This window comes from Athene noctua, chromosome 1 (assembly GCF_965140245.1).
Source record: "Athene noctua chromosome 1, bAthNoc1.hap1.1, whole genome shotgun sequence".
Classification (NCBI taxonomy): Eukaryota; Metazoa; Chordata; class Aves; order Strigiformes; family Strigidae; genus Athene; species Athene noctua.
Genome location: NC_134037.1, coordinates 218,611,081 through 218,633,720, shown reverse-complemented (window position 1 = coordinate 218,633,720; position 22,640 = coordinate 218,611,081). Strand labels below are relative to the sequence as shown.

General features: G+C 42.2%; 1 protein-coding gene across 15 annotated transcripts in view; it reads right to left on the bottom strand.

The window, feature by feature from the left end:
* Positions 1 to 18,925, bottom strand: part of MYCBP2 (MYC binding protein 2) — a 205,505-nt gene extending 186,580 nt beyond the window's left edge. For 14 of the 15 annotated variants that reach the window (XM_074911899.1, XM_074911776.1, XM_074911785.1 and 11 more), the window contains exon 1: positions 18,642 to 18,912. In XM_074911899.1, coding sequence (XP_074768000.1) covers positions 18,642 to 18,823 — 182 coding nt within the window. In that variant the 5' untranslated portion in view covers positions 18,824 to 18,912. Of the gene's footprint in view, positions 1 to 18,641 lie in introns of all 15 variants that reach the window. The other variant, XM_074911767.1, reaches the window with a different exon arrangement.
* Between the last annotated feature and the right edge of the window lie 3,715 nt (positions 18,926 to 22,640).

Sequence of the window (22,640 nt, the reverse complement as noted above, 5' to 3'; positions counted from 1 at the left end):
TTCAGGCTTCCTACACAAAAGAATCTCTCGCACATTTAAAAAAAAAAAAATATCTGAAACTCTCCAACAGCATGACACTGCTGAATCACATTCACTTTAAAATTTTATACAATGTGTAGAACCTGTCACAAGGAATTCTACCTCACCTTTTATTCACTGTTGTTTTTACAATTGTTTACATTTACGTTTGTTCGGGCTTTTTGGTTTGGGTTTTTTTTTGTTTTGTTTTGTTTTTAAGCTAAATATTTGCTGAGATTACGTTCAGTATATCTGTAATCTTTCCCAGTTCTGCGTCCTCTATGAACTTTTCCATCTACAATCTCAATTCCAACAGTGAAGTTGCCAAAGATGGGACAGAACCGTTCAGGACCTAGGACAGATCCAGATGCAGACCAGGAACCACCCCCTCTTCTCGCAGGCTTCCTTCCCCCCTGACAGCTAGCTCTTCCCCAGCACCTCTCCAGGGTGGTCTTCTGTGTAGTTTTAAATCGACCATACAACAGTTCTGTCTACAAAAGGGGTAGCCAAATCGACAGGTGAAAGGCGGCACACCCAAAAATTCCACTTGAGGAAGGCTAGAGTCCAGCCAATGAGACAACAGGAGCAACATCAGCTTTGCACACTTGCATCTGCTTGAAGATCAGACCATGCTTCTTGGTGCAGGCCCAAGGCTAGAACCAGAGTTCTGGTATGCTCCTAAATGATCTGCTATAACAAGATATTCTAACATTTGGTTCAGTTCAGAGCAAGGTCTGAGTTGAAGTACAGACTATCTGGCACTGGGTCCTAACTTAACCATCATCTGATTTTAGAACAAGCTTAGCACGACTTTTTCTGTGAAGTGCTATTTTCCATAATTTTTGAAAAATTAAGTTTTAGACAACTCTTAATAACACTACTTAATTTCCCATACATGGCCTATCATAAAGCCATTTTGTGTCTAATTTTTCATCTTCATTTATATAACATGTAATTTTTATAGTATATCTAAAATTTAGTCAACAGAAACTGTACTAGAGTACCTTGAGTCTTTATCCATTTTTTAGTTAGGCACTGTTTACCAATTTGTTTCACTAGTCTTTTAGAACCTTATATATCTTCTATGATTTCCCCAAGATAATTCCTAAGCTCTGAAATTGCCTCAGCCAGTTTTTCCAACCAGTCTAAAGGGGAATTTCATCATACTTACGAAAATACCTACTTTCAAGCCTGTTCTCTCTCTATCCTTGCATTCATCACTGATTGCAGAGCTACTTTTCTATCAAATCTGCATCAGTTTTGACTCATGCAGAAAACCAGGGTGAACTGTCTTCTCTCTTTCAGAAGAGAGAAAAACTCTTCTGATGAACTACAACAACATGCATTTTGAGGTTTCTTCCTTATCTTCTGTAAGCAGATGAACTACCTGACACGTGATCACACAGATGAAGAACAGAGCCATTATGGAGAGACATTAGAGCAATCTCAGCCTCTGCTGGACCTTCCTATCTCCCATACCATTTACTCCATTTCCCAAAGTGCTCCAAAACAGCTGTTAATTTGTAACCTAGCTTCAAGGCATCTTAATATCAAATACAATAACGGAGAACCACAGCTGATTAATACCAGTGCATTTGTAGGCAACAAACGTACTATTCACTGTCTCATTGCTACAGAAGCTTAACTATAAGGGATTCAAAATATAGAAAAGGAAATACTGAAGAAAAAAAGAGTATCAAGGCTGATTAGAAGATGTGAAGAGATCTCAAAATTGTGGGACTGCATCTTCTCCCTTAATGCTAGAAATAAGTTGCTTTTTAATCTTATTTTACAGGGCATCCAGACTTGCTGTTAACAACTGAAAACCATTTGGCAAACAAAGCCAAAGATTAAACAAAGAAAAGAGAAAGTTCAACAAAAGTTTGGGACAAATAAGCAATGGCTCAAATGAGGGAGTTGACAATGATAAGAAACAAAACCAAGGAAGTGGTCAGAGCTTTAATGGGCTAATCAATAGATAGAGATTTTATGACTAAATAGCAAGAAAAATATGTGGAATTTGGACATTGGCAAGATGAAGAGGTACCAGTGACAAAATTTAAACACTGAATACTTTTGTAAAACGTATCAGAGTTGCTGCTTGTCTTGCATAGTCCCTATTTTAATACCTCTCTGCATTCACAAAAGCTACAGTCTTCAGCAGCCTTACTTATACAAACTGGAGAAATACTTTTTCTTGAAAGCAGCTACTTCTCTTAAGAGCCTCCATGTACAAAACCTCCTACATTTAGCTAAGCAATAAGTGTTTCCAGTGAAAATCCCCTGTGATTTCTCCAACCTCAATGTGATCTCTGCACTATGCTTATTTCAGCACCAACAATCCTGAGCATCTACAATGAGAAACTGCCTTACTATGCAACCACATAAAGCAACTCAAAGTAAACAACCCATATAATCAAAACACTGTATACCTTCTACAAAGTTGGCATACAGATTGTGTCACTTAAGAGTAGGTACTTTAAGATTACATCTATAACTGTAAAATGAGAGATGCTCAGAAAACATCTCAAGTACCAGGTCCAATCTATACTACTTTACTCCCGATTCTGTCCATAGCTCGCTTGTGGGTTACTCCATCTAACTCTCTCCAACACAAATCTACCAATTAGTGTGAAAGTGGTTCAAGTCAATTGGAGCCAACAAATGTTTCATCATGTTTAGAGGTTGCCCTACAACTGAACTTCCCTAAGGCTTTCCTTGCTTTATTTTTTGCCTTGGCAGATACCTCCCTTCGATGACTAAGTGGCCACAGCTAATCATTACTCCTAATACTGAAATATCCAAAATGCTTTCAACCATGGTGGCAGTGTCAGTAGAATGCAAGAATAAAGAAAGAAAACAAATAGCACTCAAAAATCTGTTCTTGCCTTGATAAACAAATGGTCTGCTTACAAACAATAGTGTCAAAAGCTTTTAATGCTTCATTTTCACATCACCTACAATAATACCTATCAAGTTTCCAAAAGGACTTGTATAGTACAGTTGACAGGGGACAAAATACACATACATGAACTGAAACCTGGCAGACAAATATGTATCAAATATACATAAACTCTCTAAATGGCATGCAAAACTAAGTATTAGCAAGCGTTATGAAATATATGTGCACATTATATACTTCCATCACAAACTGACCCAAAATTTTACCTTACAATTCACAAACAAAAATACAATAAAATCCAAGAATGTACATTTCTGAAGGAAGAAATACACACACTCATCTAAATCCTTTCACTGTAACTTGGCAACAAAATCTACAGAGCTCTTCAGAAAAAATGCCTTTTGCTAATACTGGTTAGTATTCCTGGGTTTTAGAGTATCTCTGACAAAGGAACACTTGCTCTGTGAAGTACTTAATAAAAAATACCTCCATGAAGCAGTTGCTTGACCTTCCCCTTCATCTTTGTACAGTTGCAGGCAGACTAGGAAAAATAACAGTTATTGCTTCTGCCAAAATCACAGCCAAAGCAGAACAATCACATGGCAGTTGGCTCATAGACCATATTTTTGCCTGTTGTGATACATTATAAGTTTGAATATGATATTTGCTAGCAAAACAAAAAACAGAAGAAAAGTGGACGACAGACTACAGAAAAGGAAAGCTAAGATTTTTGGAATAATATCCCCTAACGGGACTAATTGCCACTAGACACCTACCCACTACTCCAGCAAGACTCTAATACACAAGACCTTAAACAAGCTTAAAAATACTCTGATAAATTACTTACATTGGGATCTTGTTACCGTGAAGCTCTTCCTACAAGAATGTTAGGGCAAACATATAGCTTTAACTTAATTTAAAATTGCAACTACTGCTACCTTTTCAGTTCCCCTCACATTCCTTTTACTTTGACTGAGCTACAGCATGGAATTCTAATACATGTTTCTGTAAACATATTACCAGCAAAATGAAGGGTAAGGAGAATCTCCATCCTTTATTGGATACAGGGAGAAAGACAGTGACAAAGGCTGAGGAAAATGCTGAGGTACCTAATGCCTTCTTTGCCTCAGTCTTTTAATAGTAACACCAGTTGTTCTCAGGATACCCTGCCCCCTGAGCTGGAAGACAAGGGAAAATGGTTAGTGACCTGCTACACCACTTAGACACACACAAGTCTATGGGGCCAGGTGGGACCCACCCAAGGGAACTGAGGGAGATGGCAGATGTGCTCACCAAGCCACTTTCCATCATTTATCACCAGTCTCAGCTAACTGGGGAGGTCCAAGCTGACTGGCAGTTAGCAAATGTGTTGCCCATCTACAGGAAGGGTCAGAAGGAGGATCCAGGGAACCACAGGCCTGTCACTCTGACCTCAGTACCAGGGAAGGTTATAGAGCAGATCGTCTTGAGTGTCATCACACAGAACATACAGGAAAACCAGGTGATCAGGCCCAGTCAGCATGAGTTTGTGAAAGGCAGGTTCTGCTTGACAAACCTGATCTCCTCCTATGACAAGGTGACCCGCTTAGTGGATGAGGGAAAGGCTGTGAATGCTGTTTAACTGAACTTTAATAAAGCCTTTGACACTGTTTCCCACAGTATTCTCCTGGAGAAACTGACTGTTCATGGCTTAGACAGGTCATACTCTTCCCCTGATAAAAATTGGCTGGATGGCCAGGCCCAAAGAATTGTGGTGAATGGAGTTAAATCCAGTTGGAAATTGGTCACAAGTGGGGTTCCCCAGGGCTCAGTATTGTGTCCAGTTTGTTTAATAACTTTATCAAAGATCTGGACAAGGGGATTGAGTGCACACTAAGTAAATTCGCAGTTGACACCAAGTTGGGGAGAAGTGTTGATCTGTTTGAGGGTAGAAAAGCTCTACAGAGGAATCTGGACAGGCTGGATCAATGGGCCAAGGACAATTGCATGAGGTTCAACAAGGCTCAGTGCCAGGTCCTGCACTTGGGTCACAACAACACTATGCAATGCTACAGGTTTGGGGAAGAGTAGCTGGATAGCTGTCCAGCAGAAAAGGACCTGGGGGTCTTCGTCAACAGCCAGATGAAGATAAGCCAGCAGTGTGCCCAGGGGGCCAAGAAGGCCAATGGCATCCTGGCTTGTGTCAGCAATAGCATGGCCAGCAGGGACAGGGAAGGGATCTTACCCCTGTCCTCGGCACTGGTGAGGCCGCCCCTCGATTCCTGCGTTCGGTTTTGGGCCCCTCACTACAAAAAGGACATTGAATGACTCGAGCGTGTCCAGAGAAGGGCAACGAAGCTGGTGCAGGGTCTGGAGCACAGGTCGTACGAGGAGCGGCTGAAGGAACTGGGGGTGTTTAGCTGGAAGAAAAGGAGGGTGAGGGGAGACCTCATTGCCCTCTACAGCTACCTGAAAGGAGGCTGTAACAAAGTAGGTGTCTCTTTTTCCCTGTAACAAACAATAGGATGAAAGGAAATAGCCTCAAGTTGAACCAGGGGAGGTTTTTACTGGGTATCAGGAAGAATTTCTTCACTGAAAGGGCTGTTAAGCATTGGAACAGGCTGCCCAGGGATTCTATGTTTTGAGCAACCCAGCGACTGCATCTTTCAACACAGCTCTGCTGCAGGAACTGATTATTTAACACTCTGTGTGTTTGTTCCCTGTGACACCTCCTGTCAGAAGACAGACAGGTAAACCTCATATAGATTCTTTCTCCTTGTGGTCTGTTTTCCTAAGAATTACAGCATCACAAAATCATTCAGGTTAGAAGGGACCTCTTGACACAACACCTTTTTTTACTGTGAGGGTGTCTGAGCACTTGCACAGGCTGCCCAGCAAGGTTGTGGAGTCTCCATTCTTGGAGATATTCAAAACTGTCTGGAAACCTGGGCAACTGGCTCCAGGTGGCCCTGCTTGAGTAGGGAGGTGAACCAGATGAACCTTGGAGGTCTCTTCCAACCTCAACCATTCTGTGATTCTGTGACTGATTCTATGAAGATTGCTGCTCAAGCAAGGTCAGATACAGTAGGTTCCCCAGTCCATGTACAGTTGGATTTTTAGTATCTCCAAGGAGATATTAAACCTATCCAGACAACTTGTGCCAGTGCTTGACCTCTCCCACAGTGAAGAAACACTTTTTTGGAACACACTGGAATTTCATAATTTTTAATTTGTGCCCATTACCCCTTGTCTTATCAGTGGGCACTACTGAGAAGAGTTGGCTCCCTCTTCTTCATCCCCTCCCTACATTGATAAGATCCCCCCTAAGCCTTCTCTTCTCCAGGCTGAACAGTCCCAGCTCTCTCAGCCTTTCCATATAGGAGAAATGCTCCAGACCCTTAATCACTGTGGCCCTGCATTGGACTCTTTCAAGTATCTCTGTCTCTCCTGTACTGGGAAGTCTAGAACTGGACACTCCAGGTGCAGCCTCACAGTGCTAAGCAGAGAACACCTTCTTCAATCTTCTGGCAACACTCTTCCTACTGCAGCTCAGGAGGCTGCCTGCCTTCCCTAACACGGCAGTGCATTACTAGCCCATGGTCAGACTGTTATTCACCAGTACACAAAGCTACTACTCTTCAGAGGTGCCTTCTGGCTGGTCAGCCCCCCTGGAGTTATTCCTCCTCTGATGCAGGATTCTGCATTACCTCTTGTGCTTCACGAGATTCCTCTTAGTCCAATTCTCCAGCCTGTCCAGATTCCTCTGAATGGAAACACAACCATGTGATGCATGAGGAACTCCTCTCAATTTTATATTATCTGTGAACCTGCTGGGGACACACTGTGTCACTGCATCCAGCTCATTAATGAAGATTGTAAACAGTACTGGCCCCAGTATCACCTCCTATGATATAGCACTGATGACTTACCTGCAGCTGGACTTTGTGTCACTGATCACAAACCTTCAGGTCATTATTCGAGCTGCTCTCAATTTACTTTACTGTCCACTTATCTAACCTGTACTTTGTTAGACACAGGAGACAGTGTCAAAAGCCTTACTCACGTTGAGTTAAACATCCACTGCTTTCCCTGCCCTGAAGATATGAAAACTAATGGGAGCACTATTACTTTTCATCAAGGGCTACAGATTTAAGAAACTCAAAAGGGATAATCACTAAGAATCACTCCTCAGCTTGATAGGCAGATCTCAACATAACACTAGCAAACACAATCAATTTCTTCCCCAAACAATAAAAGCTTGGTATTTTTTGATTGTCAATTGACAATATTAATGTCAGACAACCTCAAATACTTAAAATTATTGATATCATCTTCATTTAGTCAGCCTAAGATCTAATGCTTAAGGAACTCAAATTTTTAGTGAAGTGGGCAACAGCTCAACTGTCATTCTAATAGCCATTGTGTGTGCCCTCCAAAGCATTAACAGCTTATGCACCATCTTCTTGGAATTATTAATCAAGCATTCTGATGTGAATGTTCATTCATGACAATATAAAAGGAAATTAAGGGACTTAAGCAGTATATCTACAAATGGAAAAATAATAAAAATCCTGACACCTAAATCCGTAAATCAGGGTAAGGAACATCAATTGAACAATCCGATTAATCCAATTAACACAGGCTTAGAGGAAAACAGAGGCAGACTATTAGGATAAGTTATACTGGGTTTCTAAAGCATCCGAAAATAAAAGGTTAAGAAAACTCAAAACAAAAAGGAGACTGATGGATTTGAGAGAACAACTGCCTGGGAATGAATATAGAGCTACATATATTTAAGATATCAAACATCTGGAAAATGGGTAACAGCCACATTCTTACAGTCTGGAACTCCCTTCCACATGCCCTAATTCAGAAGAGAAAGGCCATCTTTCTACTTGATTGTTCAGCTGGGACTTTAATGTGCTACTGTTTGTGATCTGATACTGCACATCTTTTTAATCATGACTTTAGTATCATAACTCAGAACTATTTTTCAAGCCTATGACATCAATCTGTATTATCTTTACCACCACATTAACTTTTTAAATAACTAGCCTTTTTAAAAATGCTTAAGAAAGAAAGGGGTCACATTCCAGCTGCTGGAATATCCTTTCTAAGGCCTCTCCAATTGAGTCCGAAACCTAAATACTGCAGGTTCTATAAATGAAATTAAAACCCAACTACACAAGTACAATGATTAAGTTAAATTTAAACAGGACAAAAGAGCAAAAGTACTTTTATAACTGAAAAGGCTTCTGAAACAGCATAAATCTATCTCATACAAACAAAGAGAACCTGCAAAAAAGCACCCCTACAAAGTGTTCTCCACACAAAAAGAATGGTCTCGCACTACAACCACTGACAGCTGTAGTTTCTTTTCTGTAATTATCCAATTTTTCTTCATCTGTTGCATTATCTATTAAATTTGATCTATAAGAACACATGCAAGAAAAATATTCTACTTCACGTTTTTCAGTGTAAAGTATCTCTGTATCTCTTATACTTAAAAAATTTTTAGGGCTCTATTTTAAAAAGTCATTCAACCATAGCAAAGATGTCAGTATCTGGACCATTGGCCACCTTCCTATCTAAATGCAACCACCAAAACCAAAGTGCATACAAAGCCATCTCACATAGAATCATACCAGCAGAACTTTAATTTAGGGAAGACACTCCATGAAGTTTAGGAAGAACTGTACTTTTTAAGAAAAAGCACATTACTAGTGGTTAATGACAGTATAACATCCTTAGTCTCATCACTATCGCAACTAAACCAAAGAAATTCTATGTTGTCTTCATTGAATAGCAAAAAATGCAACCACATAGTGCAAACAACTGAAAACTCACCAGTGTACAGCTGTCAATGGTCTACCCTGTATAAGAGTATATTCTAGAAATAAAATGGAATAGATAATTGATTGGTTTGAAGAGAAATGGAACAGACATGACTACTCTGAAAACATACAAGCATAAGACATATGAGCACATCTGTTAGAAAGAATAATGCATTGGCTAGTGGGAGGGAAAGGAAAGGCAAAAGCAGGTAAGAGGTGAGTCAACAGCATACACAAGTCATGGTGAAACAATGAAAATAAGAAAGAAGAGACTGAAATAATAAAAACAGGTGAATAAGGTATTTATTTACAAACAAGTTCATCGCAATGTAATATAAATGGCTGCAGATCTGTATAAATACAGATGTTGGCTTAAAGGCTCAGTAATAGAAGAGATGAGTGATGTTACCAACTGCAACAAGGAGAACACTGGAAAAGTAAAATGAAGAGTTCAGGGTTTGACCCTGTTAAGGTTAAAACTCTCAGCCAGACATTTTTCCAGACTGACAGAGATCATGACTAAAATAATCTAAATACTATGACACTGTAGCACAAGTTAGAGAAGAGACTTCCAATTATTTTCATTTGCAAACTTATAAAATTTTTCAGTAGTGGTTTTGACCATTCTAATGAACTACAAACAATGGGCTTATACTTTTTGACCTTATCTTACTTTGTATTGGCTTTGGCTAGGATAGAATTAATTTTCTTCACAGTAGCTTGTACAGGGCTTGTATGTTTTGGATTTCTGGTGGAAACAGTGTCAATAACACACTTATGCTTTAGCTGTTGCTGAGCAGTGCTTACACTGAGTCAGCGCCTTTTCTGTTTCTTACCCCACCTCACCAGTAAGTAGGCTGGGTATGCACAAGTAGTTGGGAGGGGATACAGTCAAGACAGCTGACCCCAACTAACCAAAGGGATATTCCATAGCATATGATGTTATGCCCAGCATATAAAGCTGGGGGAAGAGGGAGGAAGGGGGAACACTTGCAATTACGGGGCTTGTCTTCCCAAGTAACCATTATGCACAATGGAGCCCTGCTTTCCTGGAGACGGCTAAACACTGGCCTGCAGATGGGAACTAGTTAATTAATTCCATATTTTGCTTTGCTTGTGCACACAGGTTTTGCTTTACCTATTAAACTGTCTTTATCTCAACGCACGAGTTTTCTCACTCTTATCCGTGCACCTGTCTCCCCGATCCCACTGCTGGGGGAATGACCGAGCAGCCGTGTAGTGCTTAACAGTTAAACCGTAACATCCTTTCTCAGAATCTATAAAGTATTTCCCAGGAGTTCAAAAACCATTACTTTAGACAACTACACCTGGGAAAACAAACCAAGGAAAGAAAATTAAAGTAAGGAACGGCACTAATCTAATCACTGGGCTCCAGTTTTATGTGGGGACAAGGAAGCTGAACTTTTGACTCTCTTCTAAGGTCTAGAACTGGCATAGATTTAGATTAAAATAATAAGAAAGCGAAAGTCCTCACAGTATTCTCAGGCCAATGTAGTCATAGATATACTAGATGGAAAGAAAAAAGTATCACAGAGTTATAACAATAAAAACTAATTAAGTCCATCAACACATTCATCAGTCTGAAGGGAGGCAGTAAGCTGTAACATGCTATTTACTATGAAATACTTGCTACTAAGAAAGAAGTGTATTAAGCATATTAATATGCTTCATACCCTATGAAACATTAAATCTAAATGTACAGAAACCATAAACCTTAATTTAGCCACTTAGAGCACAAGAAGCCCATTCTCCTGTGCCAGTTTCCAGTATTCATCCTTTGGAGGGACACAGCGGTAGGAACTGGCTGTGAAAGACCACTGGGAAAGATTAGTGGTGAAAGAGTGTACTTACAATGTAAAAACTTTAATTAATTATAACACTAGTATTCCAACCAGCATCTCAGTGTGAAGCAGAGTTTATGGCAAGCAAGGTAAGAAAGAAAAAGACAAACATGCAACCAGGTATTTAAGAGATGCTGCAAGACATCAAGTTTCCAATGTAAACCAAGGATGTGAAAAAGAGTTTGCAGGAAGAACTTCAGTACTGAAGACTCTATTACTGATATGTCATTGTGCTTTCTATAAAGACATAAATAGGCTTTAAATTATGGATTTGGTGAAACATATGTAGTCATATTTCAGAAGAATTTACTAAAGAAACATCTTCAAAATATTTTGGGCAGGAGGAAGATCATAATACAGAGGAAAAACAAAACCAAATCCCACAGCTGATGGTTAACATAGCAGAAACACAAAATTCAACATCGAGTTTTTAAGTATGGAGGAAGCACATTTACTACATTTAGCACAGCTAGCAGTGAGGAATAGTAACCTTTTAAATTGCTCCAGCCTAACTTTAACTGCTTGTATTTGCCACCTAACAGACCATCAGCATGCCAGAGCAGATAGCATAATTGAAACTAAAACTTTAACTGGCATTTCATCTCAGTATAAAAACAAAAAAAAAGAACACCCAAAAACCCCACCACAAGCCAACAACATAAAAGGAAACAAAAAATAGAACATACACACAGATGGTTTCAAACCAGTAGGTGTAAGAATCCCAGTGACGCATAGATTAGAAAGTCTGAAGATTGAGAACATGAAATCAGGCTTTATATGAAAATGGCCAACAGAACTCATATGTCTTAAAAAAAAAATGGAAGCGAAGTCCAATTTCAGCTAAGCAAAAATAACTCTCCTATTATTCCTCAAATTACCAGCTGTACCCATTTTAAAATAAATTAGAAAAAGAGTCATTCACTGGTTAAAATATTAAGCGGAATAAACCACAATCGTTGCTAATCTAATAACACTGATTCCTCTCCTGTCCCACTTAGGTGTTGTATTTACTTATGCTTGCATATTGAAATTCAAAATTCTTCTGAACTTCAGCAGAATATTCGGACAATGTTTGCTGGTTTAAAGTGAAAAAGACTTTGCTATCCATAGGAAAAAAACCCACAAAATTCATACAATGACTTCATGTGGATTAAATTACTAAAAGTGTAACACTAACATGTGAGCTAGACGTGTTGCCACTGTTAAGAACTGCCATTTTAGAGATACCAACACCTATAATCATATTCCCACAAATATTCCAATCAGTAAGCCCCAATCTGACATTCAGAAAGGATACAATATTTTAGAAGTGTAAAACACATTAAATACAGCATTTTGGAACACGGCTGTACATCCAAGATCCTCAAAGGTGGCAACAATATCAAGAGATCATCAAACATCCAGAATTAATCTAGCCATGAAGAAAGATTATGTAAGGCCTTATCTATGCTTGAAAAGCATCTACAAGAATGCTGAAAGAGCAGGTAATGGGAATTGAAAAAGAGGTAATAATTTGCTGTTATTTAACTTACTAAACAGACACTTTCTCTGACAATTGCCATATGAACACCAAAAAGGCTTAACACCAATAATGACCAAAATATTACAGCTAAACAGTTTGGTACCCAATACAAATGATTCGGTAACAAATAGATTATGTAGAAAAGTGTCATTTTTCTCCATAGGTGAACATTCAGACTGTTACTATTTAACAGTACAACCACAGATGCTGCTATTTGACACACTCTTACACAAGCACAGACTCATAGCTAAAAAAAAAAAAAATATAGCCTAACAGTTTTTTGTAACTTCTTTCAATTCCAGTTTGGCTTATAACTGAACTTTTAACTGAAGAGCAAAAGGTTCCACACAGTATTATTTTGTCACCCAAAACGAACAGCAGGGAAAGAAAAAAAATAATCACACAATGTGATCACATGCACTAACTCCTTTCCAAACTGCACACTTTCCCTCTAAACAAAGAAGCAGAAGGACGCATGACTACAAGACAAAGGTGTCTTTTAGCATCACTAGACATCTAAGGCTGCTTCAGCCTCCATTTTTGTGAAAAGGGGATCTATTTCTATCAGCCCACAAAACCTGAATATTCTCATGGATACCATTTTTTTAAAAATTTCAAATAATTTATAAAAATTATGATATATTATTTACATATATATACACAAATAAACATCTCAATCCTCTCAACATATTAGCTTCTTTCCAAGCTTCTATTATTATGTTTTCTGCACTAACACTGCCCAAATACAAACAAGAGCAAGTGACCACTACAGATTTTTAAAAGAACTACTATGCAAAACTATTTTCCTTATCAAAATACAAGGTAATGAAGTAAAAATACACGGGTTTAGTCATTAGTTAATCCCTATTAACCAACAGCACAATATAGTATTAAAATATTACTATACTGCAGCTAAAAATCCTACTGCAGACAGCAACTCCTATCAGCTTTTCTAATGCACAGGTTAGCTTCATGTAAGACTCAACAGCCCATCAATTTTCCAATGAAATAAAGTTTACATAAGGACTTAGACTTTTTTTTTTTTGGTAAAATGACATTTACAAAACATAAGAATTGGAAAACACAGAAGAATAGCATAGACTAGACTAGAATATTTCAGTTGGAAAGGACCTACGGAGCAATCCTTTTCACAGGAATAAGCAGGAAAATATAATACATAATGCAGAACACTTTGCAAGAAGTACTGCTATCAATTTGTTAGTCTTTATTTTTTCAATCAAATGAATGCTTCCAAACTTTCTACAATTATAAGTCCATTTTTAAAAAGCATCAAGTCCCAGACAAAAAAGAAAAAAAAAAACCTTACAGCTTTTTTAAAGGCTTCAGATCTGAAGAAATTAAGACCTTCTGGTGTACCAACAACCAAATCAAATGTCACATATATGAATTTACTAAACATATTTTCTACAAATTCTTTAATAACTGGTAGCGCAAAGGTGAAGTGTTTCGGTCATGTTTCTCCAGTAAATTTTGAAAAATACATACTTAAAACATTTCAGGGCCAAATAAGCATTGCATTACTAAGTATAAACAGAAGCGTAATGGAAGACTTTGTGTCAACCTTGAAAAGCCTAAAGGCTAACCTAATAATCAATTTTCTCCAGACAACATATAATGTGCGAATGTGAGTGTGGACCAGCTGCAAAACTTTCTTTCATCATCCAGTAGAAAGAATCACCATAAAATGAAAGTTGGCTACCTCTTCTTTAGCCAAAATGGCTGGGAAAACAGCCATCTGATTTCTGGTTAATAGCAGAAATCTTACATTCCAGTCATGACTGAAATTTTTCTTGATGTCAGTCAAGCCACTTGACATTATTAGATTTGTTTGGACTTTTTGTCCCCACAATACAAACAGAAGCTTTTCTCCTCTGAAGGACCTAAGTTAAAAACCACAACTTTAGCCATGTTGCACAAAAAACCCCAAACTTTCAAAAACCATTTGTAGTTTTAAAAGGTTAATGTTTTTAAACTAATCGACAGAATGTTTTTACTGAACTTTATGAAGCAAACAAATAAAGCACCTGACAAGCTCTGTATGATGAGTAAGGAACATAAGAAATTTTCAATATTGAATATTATTCAATAAATACTGCTGCATCTCAAATACCTAATGTTACTACTACTGAAATCTAGATGCAGTCCTCAGGTAATTTAAAGTGCAAATGGAACCAAAGAACCACCTATTCAGAAATTATTCTTGGATCTGCATGATGCTACTTTTACAGTTGCCAAGTTGATGTCCTACAGACAAAAAAAAAGATATGATGATCTTTTTAGTAATGATCACTCAATAAGCTGTAAAACAGATGAAAAAAACTTTGACATGAGTATGAAATTACTGCAATTTTAGAGTATATTGTCAGTGTAATATTAAAATTTCAAGTTAGTCAAAATTATGTAGTGAAAATTTTTCATTACAAAACCGGCCACACTAAAGCCGTTACAAATCTGTACATCTACCCGTCTTTGGCGCAAAGTCTCAAAGAACACACTGAGCCTGACTGATACTTCTGGTAGTACATACGTAGGTAATAGAAGAGCAAAAGGACTGACAGTTCAGGGAAAACCCTGAGATGCACAACAGATAATAGTAGCAATTCAACTGGATAGGGAGGCTTGTTAGAATGAAGTTATACAATAGAAAAAAGGTGTATTTGAAGACAACAAAAACGTGGAAATCAGAAATACCTTACTTTTAAAATACAAAGCTTCAGGACTAAAAGCAATTAGCAACTTACATTACATCAGCAACAGAGAGCAGACTTCCAGTTTCATCCACTCAGAACCCAGCGTATGATACAACACTCAAACAACGTGAAGTTTTTACTTGCCCTCTGCAGAGGCTCATACTTCCCACTAGTATTTTACAGACTTTCATGGCTACACTAGCCATTACGCCATTACTAGTCATTTTCGTGTATTTAAGTAGCCACAAAGCAGAGACTACAAACTAGGCACAGAGTAGATTTATCTTCCAAACCAATCTTGGCTTGACAAGCAAATTTCCCACTGCTAGTAGCACTGTAACAGATTCTTAGCATTGCTATCTGAGCAAACACAGCTGTATGTTAGATTGCAGGATTAGCTATTTTTTCTGTTTCCTTTCATAAAACTATTAGGCTGGCACTAGTGACAAAACCAGCAGCTTCCTTGCTCCCGCTTCTCTGCACATATATCGTGCAACCCTCTGCAACCCTCCGCCTCACGCTGCACAAGCACCATCGCAAGGTGAGCCAGATCAGGGAATTAGTCTGGATTACAACAAACCATTTTCGCCAAGTTAAAATTAACCCAGAGCGAGTCTCTAATCTGTTACTGCAAGAGACTATATAAATAATGTCGTCAACGTGGCAGGGGGAACAAGCACAGTGACCGAACCGCCTCCTTTGGAGTCTGAAGTGCTCATGACACAGCAGCCAGTATCACATGAAGAAATGCAAAGCACTGCTAGTTCTGTTTCAAAGCCAATTACTGCAGCCTACTAAACACGTGATATTCCTCAATTTCAGATGACAGCCAGCACAAACACCTTCCAAATGTTTTATTAACCTTACTTGTGACTTTCAGATAATCTCCACAATGTTTAATTTCCCTGCCTATACACAAGCATTTTCATACTGCTTTCTAGTTATTCATAAATACTGGAATAAAAGCACTCACTGAGCCAGGCACTGGTCACACCATTATGAAGTGCAGAGTACAATTTTTCAGACTTGAAGTAAAAATTCTGTGTTGACATACTGCAAGTAGGCTGCATTGTCATTCTTCGCATTAGTCTTCCTGGAGCACAGAAATAATTTCATTAATGTTCGTAACTCCATTTGTTTAGTTTTTTAAACTACTTTCAAGATCTTTTTCTAGTCACAAACACTCTTACTGACAGATTAAGAGGCTTTAGCTTTTCCACGTAGATAAAAATCTGCTTAAGGCCCTTGTTATAAATTAATTGGAGGTTAAAGTAATATAGTTTATCTGGCACTGTCATCTACTGTAGCAACTAGATGCAGTCACAAATCACTTTAAAGCATCTCTTCAGAAAACGTTTGGGATACTACCATATTTGTAAAAAAGTATTTTTGACCATTTCTGTTTAAGACTACCAGGTGGCTGAAGTTCTCAAACCTTAAATTGCAATATTTTGACACTAACATGGAGAGTAGAGAAACCTTGACAGCCATCAGTCTGATACATGAGATGTTGTGGGTGAGTACCAAGAGGTAGAGGGCAACTAGCTGATTATTAAATATTCCTCCTCTCAAAGGTACTACAGTACACACTGGCTGTATTCACCTGTATTACCTAGCTGACATTTACTTTCAAGTAGTTTAATACAACCTGTTCCCTCTCTACGAGGAGTCTGGCTTCTTTCATTTGCTCTAAGATGACAGAATGCAGCCAAGATATATGACTAAGTCTAGCCTTCAAGAATAAAGACATACAATAACTGCAAATGTCACTGTTACTTTTAACTGGCAATCTCATAAGAAACTGCTAATTAGAAATAAAACCCAAAAGAATGCAATCTATGGTATCTTGGAGTTAAAAGTAATTATTTTAAGAACATCAATTAAAAGAACATTAACATTTACACCCACCTAAAGCTAGTATTTTCTACAATGTTAAGTACAAGAGATACCAGTTAACTATCCTGAAACCAAAAACCATGGAGAACACAATGAATTCAAAACTACTGCTTTAAAAAATACGGACACATTAAGGCAAAATTCAGACAAACATCTGACACCATGGAGCGACTGCACAGCTGATTTCCTTACATTTAGTAGTTTCCTTACACTTAGCACTTGCAGTTGCAGGATTAAATGATGCAAAGCTCAAAAGTATGAAGAGAAGACTTAAAGGAAAAAGCATGAGTAGTGAACTAAGGAATATATGGGGAAAAAAGGCACTCACTGGTCTACACAGGGAAAACAAGAACTATTAGTTTCCCTGTCATACACTCTGATAAGAACAACTCAGTAATTGCAAAGATGTCAAATGCCAATGTTAACAGTCCACGTGTCCAGCATTTGCCATAAGCGAACTTAGAAAGTTACGTTATTCTTTTAGTTTCTTATGTTAATTCCACTCCTAGACACAGCCTTTCGGGGGCGGGGGGGAGGCTGGAAATAAGCCCTGCTGTTCCAGTCAGGCTGAAATAAAAAGACCAAACCCGAAGAAGCCAACCACCTAGGGCTTTACAACCGTTTACAAACTTGAAACAACAGCGACTGAAAGCTCTCCTTACGATCTGGCCACCCACATCACGGCGTAAGGCCAGCGGAGGCTGAGAACACAGGAAGGTGCCGGCTCCGTGTCATCCACATCCTCAGCGACCTCCGGAGGGAAACAATGGGGAGCGCCCGGGCGCCCGCCCCTCGCCCCCCTCACACAGAACAGCCGCCAGGCCGGGGCTCCGGCAGGGCACCCCGCCTTCGCCTCCGCCGGCGGGAGGGGCCGGGGGTAACGGCCACCCCTCCCATCCCCCCCGCCTCAGCCCGCAGCCGCCGCTTCGTCCCCGCCGCCCCCAGACTGAGGGGAGAGCGGCGAGACACCGCGGGCGACAGGAGCAACAGGCACCCTGCTGCGGCCCGGGGAGGGAGCCCGAGGGGCGGCTGGCAGGGCCGGCGGCGGGAGAGGAAGCCCCGAGGGGCACCATCCCCGGGGGGCGGCACTCAGGAACCGGGGAGGAGGGAGGGGGGGGGGGGCGCGGCGGCACACCCCTCCCAACCCCCCGGCTTCCCCTGGAAAGCGCTGCCTAGGACGCAGCCTCCCTCCAGATACCGAGGCCGCCTACAAGGCGGCAGAGATTACTGAGAGGAGGAAACCCGAGGCAGGGCAGCCAAAGGCTGCTCCGACACAGGGCAAAGCACCGAGGCCCCTCACTCGGGCGAGGCCGCCAGCGGGACCCGCGGGTGCGCTGCACAGCGGGCAGCGGCGGGTCTCGGCACGGACCGCGGGGTTCAGCCCGTTCCAGCGGCGCGACAGGCCCCGGCCAGAGCGAGGGCTCAACATGGACACCGCGAGGAAGCGGTCCCTCCGTGCCGCGGCAGGGCGGGCGGCTCACACCGCTACCCCCCGCCGCCAGGGCGTGACGGGCCTCCGCGCTGGGGGAGGGGAGCGGGCACAGGTACCCACGGGAAAGGGGGTGGCAGCGCCATCTGCACGGTAACGCCGGCCAAGCGAGCGGCAGGGCCCGGGCGGCGAGGAAGGACGGGGTGGCACCTGGGCAGCCGCCGGGTTACATCACCGCTCCCTCCGTCCCCCGGGGCCCGGCGGCGGCCACCACATGGCAGCGGGGACAACCACGCTGCCTGGCAAGGGGACGAGGAGGGAGGATGAGGAGGGCGGCGGCTGGGGGGAGGGGGGTGGGGAGGCGTGCCGCTGCCGGGAAGAAGGTGCACGCACGGGGCCGGGGGGAGCCGCCGGGGAAAGGGCCGCTCCCAGGCGGCGATGGGAAGGGCTGCCCCGTCTCGCCCGGGAGGGAGCTCGGCGCGCGTTACCTGGCCGGGTGGCTCCCCAGCTCCCGGTCGCTCAGCGCCGCCGTGTAAATCTTCCGGTATCTGTCGGCCAGGGCCTTCCCGGAGAGCAGCAGCTGGTAGCGGCTCCGGCAGCCCGGCGGCGGCGGCGCCAGAGCGCCGGGCAGGGCTCCCAGCCCGCCGGCTGAGCCCTCTTCGGGCCCCATGGGCCCCGCAGGACCAGAGCCGCTGGAAAAGAAGAAGAAGCCGCCCTCGGCCCCGGCGCAGGCGGCGACGGCGGCTCCCGCAGAGGCGGCTGCGGCGCTCATCCCCCTCCCCGCCCGCCCCCTGGTGGCTGCGCCGCCTCCCGGCGCGACGCGGACACAGGCGGCTCCCGCTGCCCTCACCGCCGGGGCCCAGCCATGGAGAGGCCGCAAAAGCCGCCGCCACCGCCCCGGAGGCTCCTCATCCACCCGCGCCGGGGCCGGGGGTGCGGGAACACCCCCCTCTCCTCCCCTCAAGCGGCGGCCGGGGGCCCCGGCTGCCTCGCCCTCCGCCCCGGGCGCAGCGCCGGCCGCCGCTTCCTCCCGCCGGCAGGCGCGCCGGGCTCTGGGCGGGACCGTGTGCCGGGGGGGCGGGAGGGGGGGCGGCCGCTCGCTTCTCCCTTCCCGCTACGGCGGGTCGGGGAGCAGGGCAGGGCGGGGGGGAGGCGGGGGGCGGAGGCCGGCGGCTGCCGCTTTCCCTCCGGAGTTTCTCGCCGCCGCCGCCCTCTCTCCGCACGGCCGCCCCGGCCCCACCTCCCTCCTCCCTCCCGCCGCCAGCCCGGCCGGCGGGCGCATGCGCCGCGCGGCCCCGCCCCGCCCCCGCCGCGCGCGGCCCCCGGGAAATCCGGGAACGAGGGAGCGGGCGGGCGCGCGGCGCACCTGCCGCGGGAGGCTGCGGGCCGGGCCGGGCCGGGCGGGTCCCCCGAGCCCGCCGAGGGGCCGGGAGCGCTTCGCACGGAGCCTGGCCTTCGCCCTCTTGGGAGCGGCCGGCCGTCGCCTCTCTTTCGTACTTAACGCAGAGTTCAGCAAACCCTGGTGCCGCATTAGTCCAAGATTTCCTTAAGTTGTCCTCACTGGTTCCTTACCTGCTTTTGGAGCAGAAGGAAGCATGGCAGTAGGCACTCTGACGGTATATCTTGATATATTACCTCCTTCGCCCACATTACCTGTATCGTCGAGTCTTACACATCATTACTTTTTTATCTGTTGGAATTGTAGCCCTGCAGTTTTGCCAGGCGCTGTACTGCTCTACACAGCTGAAAGCTTCAGGTGTACGGACCAGAGTACATGTTATTAAAAAAAAAAAAAAACAAAAAACTCCTGCATGCCAAATATGACTTGGATTGCAGTCTTCAGAAAACTGTCTGCCAAAGAAGGTGTATGCTGTCATCTTCTTTTTTCATCTCCCTTCCAAAAGCGGGCCTAAATAGAGCCTGGCATTCTGCTGATTCTGAATATCGATAAATATATTTTGCAAAAAGTTTCTTTCTGCATAACAGCAAATCCAAGTGAACCGTGCAACCGTCATCTTTCTTAAACTGTGTATCACCCACCAATGCTTAAGCATTCAAGCCAAATTTCAAGCGCTTTTTTGCAGAGAACTGGGAATGTCAAAACCAATAAATTCATACAGTTTTTTTCTCACAGGTAGGGACCCAGGTAGCAGAAAGACAGCCAGATTAGTGCCATCCCTGAAGAAAAAGCTACTGTCTGAATGCAGTTAAAGGCACCGTGGGCCATCCAAATACTATTTAAAATACTCAGTACATAAAAAACTTTCAGTTATAATTCTTACACCATATGGGAGGGGAGAAAAAAAAGAAAAAACCCATCCAACAGTGATAAAAGAAGCCATAAGAAAGCAAGCACCATGTCTTATGATGATTACTACCACCAAATTGCATTCTCTCTGAGAATCTGAGTAATAAGTCTTTCTAGCTCCTCTCTTAGGGATTATCTAAAATTATTCATACAGGCAAGAACCAGGGGAAAAAAAAAAAAAAAAAAAAAAAAAAACAAAACAACCAAACCAAGCACAACCAAAAACAACAACAAAAAACCCCAAAACCAAGAAACACCTTCTTAGCTCATTTTTGTGTTTTGTTGTAAGCTGCTACTTAATATCCAAATAGTACTTTTTCCTTCACCAAACACACAGCTGTCTGACAAATGGTCTATCTTCTGGTGTAACATTGTCACATCTCTAAATTATTCTTCTGCCCTAACCTTGTTGTAACCATGTTAATGTACACACCACAGAAGCTAAGAGCTGGCAAACTTTTTTGAAAGTGATGCAATTTCTTGCAATTCTTGCATATTGCTCCAAACCCTAGAATTTGTCTGGGCTTGTGTTGTACAGAGCCACACAGAGTATTCTTTGCAAGCTGCAGCTGCTACTCCACATATGTTTAACTCAAGTCTTTTTGCTTTTTTTTTTTTTTTTTTTTTGGGGGGGGGGGGGGGGGGAGAGAGAATCTTGCTAAGTGTCCACATCCACCCTCCATAAACTTCAGCCTGTCAAACACTATTGCTCATCACAATGTAACTAGGATTTTCCAAGCAAGAATAACTTTGCACCTTCACGTAGTCCACTTCCAAGCTCTCTCTCTTCACTCAAAATATTAAGTAGTGTCCAACTTATGAGGTGGTTAATGGCACCAGTTGGGAGCTGGATGTTCAGTCCTCATTCATAGCCATATTTTCACTTTTTGTTTGGTCCTCAGAGGAAGCTACCTTTTTTTTTTTTTTTTTTTTTTTTTTAATATGACTGTTGTACTCATATTTCATATTCTTCCTCTGAGACTGATTCTGAGCAATAATACCAGTACTGTGCCATGTAAGGACATTCAAGAGTACACATTTCATCTGGACCAGATATGATATTGACTATACTCCTATAGTTAGCTTAAAATTATTACAGGTTCAAGGTTTTTTTGTTTAGTTGGGTTTTTTCTTTGGGTTAAAAAAAAAAAAAAAAAAAGTGTTAGTATAGTTTTGGAGACTCTGCACCAGATTAGCCCTTTGCTTTATGTAGCTGCAGAGTTTTTGATCTAGTAGTATGTTTGAAAGATGGATTTATTATACCATCAAAACAAACTCAGTCAACCAAAAGCTACTGTTAAGTGCTTTGCAACCAGAATGTGTCTTACTTCTGATGACACTCAACTCTTTCCCTGTTTGCTAGCATCTGCTTGCTGTTACAGACTGAAGCACTTTGCCAGTCAGTCTCTCCCTTTTACTTTAAGGTGGGGTTTTCAGCAGTTGCATTTGTTCATTTGGCACCTTTATAAATAAGGTTTAGCAGAACAAATTGTTCAGAAGTCCTCCAGAATCAGAGTCTGACAGTCTGTCTTGTTCACTATCACTGCTCACATGGATCAGCATTGTACAAATGTGAGTTTCAACACAGCAGAACAAGAATTTCCACCAGGTAATTTGAAAGCTCCCATATCCTGCATGACTGGACATAAAGGAGAAAGTTTCATGATTTCATAACCTAACCCTTATACTTTTAAATTTTATTTCCATGCCTTGTTTTTTCAAGCTTTCAAAATATGATATCAACCAATACAGTAATTTCTTGACAAGCAAGCAGGGAGTCTGGAATAAGTTAACTTCCAAATAGTTAACTAGACAGTTTATGTATTAAATTGTAGCCAGGGAGTTATGAACCACAGAATTCAGTACTTCTGCAATAAAACTTGCTATTTACTACAATCAGATGATGTTAGAGTTCTTTGTTCACCTGAAGCAACTAGCTCTTACCATCATACTTTCTCCACAAATAGGACTGAAACCAGTAATGGGGGGGTGAAAAAAAAAAAAAAAAAAAAAAAAAATCTCTTGGCCACTAAGCTTCTGTGACTGCTAAGATGTGTTGTGAGGCTGCTAATATGATTAGTTAAAAGGACCATTTCTCATCACATAGTTCCACAAAGCTAAAGTCTATTTTGGCGTTCTTACTCTGTAATGTACATCTACCTTTATTTTAAGCTGTCAG